Raw genomic sequence first — 11,376 nt, 5'->3', positions numbered from 1 at the left:
GTCTTTAAGAGTAAATTTTTCCACCTCTAAAATAGTAAGTGACATTTATCTGCCACAAAGGAGTGAAGCCTCCCTGAATAATGAATGTAAAGTGCTATGTAAGTGCAGTGTTATTCAGACTAGCCAGTGGCAGAGGTAGAAAGAGAATGTGGGAATTCTTGGCTACCATTGTGCATTCAATGCACTAATTACACCAACTATTGTATGTTTTCAAGTAGGAATGGACTGCTTTCGCTTCAGGTCAAAAATTCACAGCTGGAAATTTTCAAGCAAAATTGTCTTTATGATTTTTTGTAAGACCCGATGCAAAACTTCTAATTTACTAAAATGTCAAGGATGTGAATCATACCAAATGCTCCTGAATTCTGTGAGCCAGTTTTGCACAGCTGCATTAGTGTTTATGATTTTCATGCACAGCAAAGTGTGACTCTGCTATCTTTCATGACCAACTAAAGAACCAATGCATTAAAAATATAGCTTTTCAAATGAACTTTGACAACTAGAAAATTTTGATTAGCAATGGAAATATGTCCTCAAATGTAAATACAGAGACTAAAATATTTTTATATTTTTTAATTGCTACATCATGTCTTTCAACTCTTTTATGAAATTAACGATTAAAATAGATGATACATTCTTAGCATAAACTTGGCCACTGTACATTTTTATTGTATAAATTAATGTTTTTAAAAGAACCAATAAAAATCATACCAGTAAAATTCCTGCAGGAATATAAAATCAATTGCAACTTTAAACAATGTAAATTCTATTTCAAATTCTCAAACAATACCTGTTTGGTTAATAATAAAAAGATTCAATTTGCTGTGTCTAAATTCCTTAAGTTACAGTAGCTGATGAGATTTGATTCTCTTTTGAAGCTTTACAAATAATATCACTTACTTGAAGAAGCTGTGATGGAGGTCACATGAGCTCACTAAAAGTTTACATTTGTTTCAAGTTTGTAAACAGAAATCTAATACATTCTGCATACAGTGGTAGTTAATGAGATTCATTCAATAAATTACAACCAATAATATATTTGAATTGAAGGAGTAATCACAGAAGTCTTCAAATCTGTGTAACTGCTATTTGCCGTACAATTTATAATAGATATTGAGAATTATAGCTGTCAGAAAACTTTAAAAGTAACATTATCTACTAAGGCTCTGAAACATTCTTTTTATATAAGGCTCTGATCTACTCAAAGTATAAATTATTATTAGAACTGGTGGGCTATACTATCAGCTAATATAAGTTAATGTAGATGCACTGAAGTCAATGGAGTTTCTGTGACATTTACCAGCTGACAAAATGGTCCTGAGTGCCTTATGGACAAGGGGATTAACTGACTCATACTTGAAAGTGAGGCACTGTTTCCCACTCCTAGGGAAAGACGGTAGTAAAGTGCAACTGGGGTTTCACAGGAGCCCATATCCTGCATCAGCATATCTCCCTGCTGCCCTGGTCCTCTCCTGTTCAGAGAGCACTGCTCACTTTGGGGACTGCAATGATTGCAATACAGATGCTAATGTGGGAGTTTTGTGTACTTTGTACTGACAGAGCCATCCCGCAGATTTCAAATTGCCAAATTCCCTGCATGCTAGTTATGGGGGGTGAAAGCCAGCATAAATTGGGGCTGACACAAGCCTAAAGCTCATAACTGCATTTCAGTGTAATTTGGTTTGAGAGGTGGCTATTAAACAGCCCTCCATCTATACACATAAATGAAACCAGTGGCAGTTAAACTCAGTAGAAGAACTGGAAACTAAATGGGAACTGAAAACTAAATACACTAGTCACATTAATCTTATATGAAAGATGAAAAGGTATTTGTGAAAACAACTCTTAACCTACCCAACAATATTACAATTATTTTAAAAGCAATGTACTCTTATAATTTCTTTACAAAGAATGCCATCAGTGTGGTAGATAAATTATTGGTCTTTCTTCAACTTACGAGTAGACTTTCTTGTTTGATCTGATTGGTCATGCGATAACAGTGGATCAATATAACTGAGTGTTCGGAAAATCTTCACATACCGGAAGTAGCTTATAACAAGGATGCCCCCAAAAATGGACAGTATGAGGACTGAAAAGCCAGCAACCTTACCAATGTGTGGACTGAAATATAAATGAAAGTTGATTAAAAATAGATGTATATTTTCAAATTCTCCCCTTTATGTAGTCAAGAATCTCTCTGACTTTATATTGACAGACATGACAACTTTATTTGGAATCATGTCTGCTGGAAACTCTCAAAAATGATACACATCTTTGTGAAAATATGGCTGATTAATGACTAAGTTTTGCTTTTGCTTTTTATGGTCACAATGATGTAGAAGTTAAGGGCAAAATCCAAATGATTTTCTATAGAAGTAAATGGCAATACACTACACTATGATTTTAGTGGGACCAAGACCATACACTTTATTCTTTCTCTAAAGAGGTGAGTGAGTACAGTGGAAACACTATAAAAATTCATTCTGGTTTAGAAACATTTAGAAACATATATTTCCTGTACTTAATATGGGGAATACTGTTAGAACTGTTTGGATTTGGTTAGTATCTCTAGTCTAAGATCTCATTACCTATCTATAGGTTGGGAATGTTTCCAAGGGATAACAATATTTTTATTGCTTCATAAAAATTAAATTATAATATATTATGTTTAGTTGTGGCTATTGCTCTTACCTTTCTAATATGCCATATGTACGGACTGCAAACATTGTACTTAAGTCACAAAAACTGGAATATACAAAAAGACTATTACATATTTTCTCAACTATAAAATTATTCAGAATAAAAATATACAATCACAATAAAACCATCTTGTGCCCTTGTCCATCCCACCTCGTAATAACTAAAAGCTTTTATTCAAACTTCAATAAACACTCAGACTATTTTTTAAAACAGTGTGCTTTTATGCAGTTCATAATTTAATGCAGTATTGTCAATTCTTGTGATTTTTTTTTTGTGAGTGATGGGATTTTATCTTGGACTGGAGCCAATCTTGCAGTGATGTGAGTTGCCCCATCTCTCTAGTGAATTTCAATCCTGCCTGGGGAAAACCTAGTGACTGGCTTTTTTCTCCAACTGCCTGACTCCTGTGGAACAGCAGCCCTTCAGAGCTGCTGCACAAGCAAACAGAGCTCTCTCCCTCTACTCTCAGCAGGGGAGGGTGGGGGTGGACAATGGAGAGCAGAAAGAGTCCAGTAGCTCTGGGAAGATTGACTTCCTCCTCCCAACTTCTTACCTGTGAGCAATGGGATAGCTCCTCTGCTCCTTGCACCTCATCTACTGTAACACTACAGCTGAAATGGTTTGGGAAGCAGAAGAATCCTTGGAGCTGCCCACCTGCTCTGGACAGGATTCTGATGGAGCACCTCCATCCACTTGGAGTTGGAGAGTGGATAAAGAACCCCCGGAAGAGCAGAGGTGGGCATAGGGAGGCTAAAGTGAGGAGGGGCAAAATTGTTGGCAGTTCCGTTGGTCAGCAAAACTGATGTACGGTTTGGGTGCAGAACAGAGGGGGAGGGGACTAAACAGATGGGTACTAGGAAGGCAAAAAAGATGAAGACATGGTTAAGTGTGGAGCTGGGGTTAGAACTGATACAAGGGCAGAACTGACACAGGGCCTGGATCAAGGCAGGGGCAGTACAGGGTAACAAGCCAACATTCTACAAATACATTAGAAGCAAGAGAAAGACCAAGGACAGGGTGCAGATCCATTGGAATAACAGAACATGTGGAAATGGCAGAAATAGTAAACGAAGTTTGTTTCAGCTTTCACCAAAAACATTAGTAGCAACTGGACATTTAACATAGTGAACACCATTGAAAATGAAGAAGGATCAGAGGCTAAAATAGGCAAAAAACAAGTTAACAATTACTTAGATGTTTTCAAGTCACCAGAGCCTGATGAAATGCATCTGAGAATATTCAAGCACTGCCCAAATGTCAGGTGCACTGTGTCCACGGCTTGTGCATGCATATTGGCTCAGTGACTATTATGCCTTGGGCTCAATCTGCCCTACACTGGTGGCTCCTGCAGTGTGGGATACATAGACTCATAGACTTTAAGGTCAGAAGGGACCATTATGATCATCTAGTCCCGTGGTCCCCAACCCGGTGCCTGCGGGCGCCATGGCGCCCACCGGGCCCTTTACGTGCGCCCGCGGAGCACTCTGGGCTGGCCCCGCCCCCGGGCGTGCGGCAGGTGCCAGCCTCGGGCGCATGGCCGGCCCCGGCCCTGGGTGCGCCGGGCGTGCCCTTGCCGGCACTGGCCCTGCCCCCAGGTGCACCGCGCGTGCCCTGGCCCTGGCCCCGGCCGCGCGCGCCCTTGCCGGCCCCGGCCCCGGCCCTGGCCGCGCGTGCCCTTGCCGGCCCCGGCCCCGGCCGCGCGTGCCCTTGCCGGCCCCGGCCCCACTCCCGGGTGCCCTTGCCGGCCCCAGCCCTGGGGGCACCGCGCATGCCCGTACCGGCCCCAGCCGCGCGGAACCTGGGCAGCCCCTGCCAGGGATTGCAGCACATACTGCTGCCAGCCTCGGGCGTGCGGCGCATGCTTGGCCCCGCCCCAGTCACGTGGCCTGTGAGCGGCCCCACCCCCTTACGCACAGCGCGTGAGCGGCCCCGCCCCCAAGCGCCCGGCAGCCCCAAAAGGTTGGGGACTACTGATCTAGTCTGACCCCCTGCACAGTGCAGGCCACAGAATCTCACCCACCCCTCCTAGAATAATCCTCTCAGCTATATCTCAGATATTGAAGACTTCAAATACTTTGAAGACCCCAAGATGCAGAGAATCCTCCAGCTGTGATCTGTACCCCATGCTACAGAGGAAGGTGAAAAACCTCCAGGGCCTCTGCCAATCTACCCTGGAGGAAAATTCCTTCCCGACCCCAAATATGGCGATCAGCTAAACCCTGAGCATGTGGGCAAGACTCATCAGCCAGACACCCAGAAAGTTCTCTATAGTAACTCCTATCATCCCTCCATTGACCTATTTCCCACTGACAATGAATGGTCAATTAGTTACCAAGATCATGTTATCTCATCAAACCATCCCCTTCATAAACCCATCTAGTTTAATCTTGAAGCCAGATAGATCTTTTGCCCCCACTACTTCCCTTGGAAGGCCATTCCAGAACCTCACTCCTCTAATGGTTAGAAACCTTCGTCTAATCTCAAGTCTAAACTTCCTACTAGCCAGCTTATATCCATTTGTTCTTGTGTCTACATTGGTATTAAGCTTAAATAATTCCTCTCCCTCCCTGGTATTTATCCCTCTAATATATTTAAAAAGTGCAATCATGTCCCCCCTCAGCCTTCTTTTGGTTAAGGTAAAAAAGCCAAGCTCCTTGAGTCTCCTTTCATAAGACAGGTTTTCCATTCCTCGGATCATCCTAGGGGCCCTTCTTTGTACCTGTTCCAGTTTGAATTCATCCTTCTTAAACATGGGAGACCAGAACTGCACACAGTATTCCAAATGGGGTCTCACAATGCCTTGTATAATGGTAGTAACACCTCCTTATCCCTACTGGAAATATCTCGCCTAATACATCCCAAGACCGTATTAGTCTTTTTCACGGCCATGTCACAATGACGGCTCATAGTCATTCTATAATCAACCAGGACTCCAAGGTCCTTCTCCTCTTCCATTACTTCCAACTGACGTGTCCCCAGCTTATAACTAAAATTCTTGTTATTAATCCCTAAATGCATAACCTTACACTTCTCACTATTAAATTTCATCCTATTGTAGGATGTAGGGTTTATATATCTTGGTAGACAGCTACCTTCTGTCAGTGCATCCTTCCAGGGAGGTGCAACCTGGCAAAAGGGGCCATACAGCATGGATGAATTCGTTCCTTTGAAGTTTTATCAATGAAATACCTTTGTGTTTGGTATTTATGGGTCTTTTGCACTTTGTTTCAGAAAATATATAGGATGAGTGTTATTATACATTCCTAAATGGAATACCCTGTGGAGTGTATTATTTTCTTTACAATAGAGGATAGAGGAAATGAGAAATTTTGAAATGGTTTATTAAAGGGAAGGAAATATCCTTTAGGTATGGCTAAACTTTGATAAGTGACTGTAAAAAGGTCACTGTGCAGTCCACTATTTTTGGTCTTTCAATTATTTTCCACATCAAATATATTCAGTCTACACCTAAGATTTTTTTTCTCCAAAAACCAGCCCTACACACTCAACCTGAGCACTGAGACCATCTATTAAAGCTATGCAATGCTATTGTCTTTAAATTATATAGTCAATGGCATGTTATGCAGCTGAATTGTTACGCCTGGAACTGGTTTCAACTCTTAGGTGGGTTAGTTCTGCAGTGGTACACAAAAATAACTTTCTTTTAGTTACTTAGCCTAAATTCACAGTAATTACTCTGAATATATACAAAGAGAAAATCTGTTAAGTAAAATGACATTTTTTACAGTCACTTTAGAAAAAAACTGGTTTGACTGTCAATTGAGATTACAATCTGGCCCTATTGGGTTCTGTTGTCAAATTCACATGTTGAAGGCCTCTTGCCTTCCTTTCCACAGAGGTAGGATGAACATTATTCTTTTAGAAATCTAAGAGGAAAAAATAATAGCTGCACAATGAAAGAATTGAGGACCCTAAAAATCCGTATCTAAATCATCCATCAGTTGAAACCCAGTAGTGGTAACTACCTGCAACATCTATGGCCAAGTGATACCTCAAGCAAAATCGTTTTTAAAAATGATGACAGTGGATATTTTATTAATCTTAATCCTAAATCAGTCATTAAAAAGGTTTTTTTTTAAATGTCAAAAATAGTTAACCTGAAGTTTGGATCCACTATCTTCACTTTGAACACATAAATGCCACTGTACTCGATGGGCCAAATGAGAGAATTGTAACTGGAGTGGTTCAAAATCTGATACAGCTGATTTAGGTCTCCTAGAGGTCCAGTTTGAGATTCAAAGCAGGTTCTGTAATTCTGAAGAGAAACAATAAAGGAGATCTTTTAAACTAGCTTTGGAAAACAGTGAGACCTACCTGCCGGGTTTTCTGAGCTTGTGTGTGTATATGTGCCAAAGCAGAAATTCCCTGGAGACAGTACAGCACACTTCCACACTCTGTACTTAGCCAGCTATGTTGGCTAGCAAGGAGGGGAGAAGCCTAGTTCCCACACATCCTTTGGCTTTTTTCAAACAGTCTGCACCCTAAAATAGACTTGCTTCATTTTAATCAAAAACAACCCAGTGTTGTATCTGAATTGAAGTCACTGAGATTCATTAACTCAAGTTAATGTGGCAAGCTGCTGGCTATTTACTCTTTAAGGGCACATCTACACAGCAGGGCAAAAGTCAAATTAAGCTACACAACTTCAGCTACGTTAATTGCAAAGCTTAATTTGGCTTTTGGCACTGTCTACACAGCAGGAAGTCCATGGAAAAACACTCTTCCTGTGAACACTCTTCCCTTACTACTCATAAAATGAGGGTTACAAGAGTTGGAATAAGAAGTCCCACAGCTTGTCATATTTTTGAAATAGTGGCTTGCTGTGTAGACATGCTCTTTGTTATTTCGGAATAACATCAGTTATTCCAAAATAATGCTGTTGTGTAGAGATAGCCTAAAGGAGCAAGCAAACCTTATTAGCCCTCTGAATGCATGGGCAGAAGTACTAAAGTACATGTGTGGATAGGAGTACTAAATGTCTTTATTAGCTCTCTGAATGCATTCAATACCAACACTGAAACAATATTTTAAAAAACCAATATACAGGCAGTCCCCGGGTTACGTACAAGATAGGGACTGTAGGTTTGTTCTTAAGTTGAATTTGTACGTAAGTCGGAACTGGCGTCCAGATTCACCTGCTGCTGAAACTGACCAGCGGCTGACTACAGGAAGCCCGAGGCAGAGTTTCTCTGCCCCGGCCTCCCTAGAATCAGCCGCTGATCAGTTTAAACAGCGGCTGAATCTGGATGCCTGGAACAGAGCAGCTGGGGTGCTGCCGGATTGGTCCCCACAGCGCCGAGGTGCGGCGCTGCGGGGACCAATCCGGCAGCACCCAAGCTGCTCTACCCCAGGTGTCCCCAAGTCAGCTGCTGCTGAAACTGACCAGCGGCTGATTCCAGGAAGCCCGGGGAAGAGTACCTCTGCCTACGGCTTCCTGTAGTCAGCCGCTGGTCAGTTTCAGCGGCTGACTTGGGGACGCCTGGGGCAGAGCAGCTGGGGTGCTGCTGAGTTGGTCCAGTAGCGCCGCTCCTCGGCGCTACTGGACCAACCCAGCAGCACCCCAGCTGCTCTGCCCCAGGCGTCCTGATTCAGCTGCTGCTGAAACTGACCAGCAGCGGCTGAATCAGGATGCCTGGGGCAGAGCAGCTGGGGTGCTGCCGGGTTGGTCCAGTAGCGCCGAGGAGCGGCGCTGCGGGACCAACCCGGCAGCGCCCCAGCTGCTCTACCATAGGCATCTGCAAGAAAAGCCTGGTCTGCTGGTGGGGGGGGGGGCGCACTAGCTGTGCCCCCCCCCCACAGCAGACCAGGGAGATGCGGGCGGCGGGACCGCCCAGACGCGCCGCGGTCCTGCCGCCCGCGTCCTCTGCTGCTTTGCTCCGCGTCTCCCTTTGGCCCCCCCCAGCAGACCAGGGAGACGTGGAGCCGCTTTTCTCGCCCCGGAGGACGCGGGCGGCTGGACCGCGGCGCGTCTGGGCAGTCCCGCTGCCTGCGTGCTCCGCGGCTTTGCTCCACGTCTCCCTAGTCTGCTGGGGCCCCCCCCCCCAGCAGACCAGGGAGACACGGAGCCGCTTGTCTTGCCCTGGAGGACGCGGGCGGTGGGTCCCGCCACCCGCGTCCTCCGGGGCGAGAAAAGCCCCATTCGTAAGTACGGATCCGACATAAGTCGGATCTGCGTAACTCGGGGACTGCCTGTAATTAACTTCCTCTACCTCCAGAGATGCCCAAAATTTTTACTCCCAAATGTGAGACCTTTAATGCACAGCTGGTGCATATTAAGATGAAATACACAGCATGCTGAAGTGGCTGTTAGGTGGCTATTCAGTCTGGACCTCTGGTCTGATAGAATTAGGGTGACGGGTAACCCAATACAATTGGGATACTCCCAATATTTAACTCTTGACCTGGTTTTTATATGCAGCAGAGCAGTTGATATTGGGGGAGGTGGGCTGAAGAGTTTTTATGGCATGTTGGGGGACCTCAGGGAAAAAAAGATTGAGAACCCCTGTTTTAGTACACTCATTTATTTAAATGATGTTTATGATTTTCTTTCAACCAGGCACATGACAACAGGGGATTAGTGAATTTCTGAATAACAATATCCTTTCATAGCATTGTCAGATCATTACTGTATTGTCATCCGACTTGTATTCCACTTGCTCTATTATGCTTTAATTAGATTTCCCGCTTCCCCCAATATTAATACTGTGAAAATGCCAAGTAAGGCAGCTACAGATTTCATTCATATTTTCCATAAGCTATTTGTAAATAACTTCCTACCTGTGGACTCCATATTTCATCTAATGGTCTGTTTTTATTTTCTTCAAGCATTGAAATCCAAGTCTGTGCTTCACGCAAGCAGCCCACCTATTTAAAAGAATTCAAAGGCAAAAAATAAAAAGGTATTAGTTCTCTATCCCTTTGTTATTTTCTGAAGGGTAATACATGGGTGTTGGCCATTGTGGTTCTGTATATTTTATTTATTTATCTTATATAGCTCTTATAGAGAAAGTACCACAGTACAAATCTAAGGCAACAAAATATATGTGGGGAAAGATTCTGTCCTTAAGGGGCACGTTTGTTTATAATAAAGTATTATAGTAACAGTATTAACAATAATAATAATGTTAACATGAAGTGGGGCTTCAAGTTTCAAGCACTGATTGAAGTAGGCAACACCAATCAGAATGAAATAAATGTTTCATGAATTGACCATGAGATGTAAACTGTGCTCATGTAAATTATAGCCATAGCAGAAATACATTCTGAGAAGGAAAAGGAACAAGTACAGTGCCTAAAATGTCTGAGTAGTACATTCAGTCAGGAGTTGGTACCAGAAGGGCAGTAATTAAAAGAAGAAGGGGATTGACACAGTGAAGCATTTAGGAGATGTCTACATTGCAATTAGACTTGGGTTAATGGGATGTGAGGTGATGAGCTGTTTAATTGCGGTGTTAGATGTAGACATTTGGGCTCGGGTTGCATCTTGAGCTCTGAGACCCCCTCACCTCATAGGGTTCTCGAGCCCCAGCTCCACCCATTCCAAATGTCTACACTACCATTAAGTGGCCTCATTGCTTGAGCACCATGCCTCCAAGTCAGCTTGCATAGGCCATCCATGGATTTTTGATTGCAGAGTAGACATAACTTTGGCTATGTCTAAACTACAGGCTTCTTTCAGAAGAAGAGATCTTCCGAAAAAACTTTTTCTGAAAGAGAGCGTTCATACTGCAAAAGTGCATCGAAAAAGCGAACTGCTTTTTCAAAAGAGTATCCGTCCAGAAATATAATTTATGCTATCATGTGCCGAAAGTGCCCGTCTGCTATGTACATTGGACGTCTCAGACACTTCGCCAAAGAATCAATGCCCACAAAACAGATATTAGACAGGATCACAAAGAAAAAACAGTTTCTTGCCATTTCATCCAGAAGGGACATTGTCTCAACGATTTGATTACCTGCATCCTGCTTCAAAGGCCTTTTAAGACTACACTTGAAAGAGAATCCTCTGAACTGTCATTCATGCTCAAATTTGACACTTTACACTTAAGTTTGAATAAAGAGTCTAATTATCTTACTCATTACAAAGATAGCTTCCCCAATTATCACCTCTAATATCATTAGCTCACAGACATTTACCTCCCCCGCATTCCCCTTCTCTTCTGAAATTTGATTTGTCCTTTTCATATGTGTTCATTTTTTTTAACTATATCCTTTGGTATATATGGTTGTGACAATTTTCTTCCACTATTTGATCTGAGGAAGTGGGTCTGGTCCACGAAAGCTCATCACCTAATAAACCATCTTGTTAGTCTTTAAAGTGCTACATAGTCCTGTTTTTGTTTCAGACAGAATGGACGCTCTCTTCCATGTAGGCTGCGATTGCACAGATGGAATGGTCACCAGGGAACTTGTGGTTTTTCCTTTTCCTGAAAGAACTCCCTCTTCCCTGTCCACACACACCTTTTTGCAAAAGAGCTCTTTTGCAAAAAGGCTTCTCTCATATAGTATGAGGATTACCAATGCTGGAAAAAAACCCTCTGTTCTTTTGATTTTCTTGTAGAAGAATGCAATTGCAGTGTGGACGTTCCTCAAGTTTTGTTGGAAAAATGGTTATTTTTCCGACAAAACTCTGTAGTGCAGACATATCCTTTAAGT

At 42.9% G+C, this 11,376-nt stretch overlaps 1 protein-coding gene across 1 annotated transcript in view; it reads right to left on the bottom strand.

Moving 5' to 3' along the window:
- Positions 1-580: 580 nt before the first annotated feature.
- Positions 581-11,376, bottom strand: part of CATSPERE (catsper channel auxiliary subunit epsilon) — a 98,302-nt gene continuing 87,506 nt past the window's right edge. Inside the window, exons 19-22 of the mRNA XM_075924873.2 lie at positions 9,499-9,585; positions 6,819-6,976; positions 2,692-2,745; positions 581-2,121 (exon numbers count right to left, since the gene is read on the bottom strand). Of these exons, the coding sequence (XP_075780988.2) occupies positions 1,935-2,121; positions 2,692-2,745; positions 6,819-6,976; positions 9,499-9,585 (486 nt within the window). The 3' untranslated portion in view covers positions 581-1,934. The remainder of the gene's footprint in view (positions 2,122-2,691; positions 2,746-6,818; positions 6,977-9,498; positions 9,586-11,376) is intronic.

The sequence above is a fragment of the Pelodiscus sinensis genome, chromosome 3, assembly GCF_052426305.1.
Source record: "Pelodiscus sinensis isolate ZL-2025 chromosome 3, ASM5242630v1, whole genome shotgun sequence".
Lineage (NCBI taxonomy): Eukaryota > Metazoa > Chordata > Testudines > Trionychidae > Pelodiscus > Pelodiscus sinensis.
Note: the sequence above shows the minus strand (reverse complement) of the source record. Positions and strands in the feature narration are given on the sequence as shown.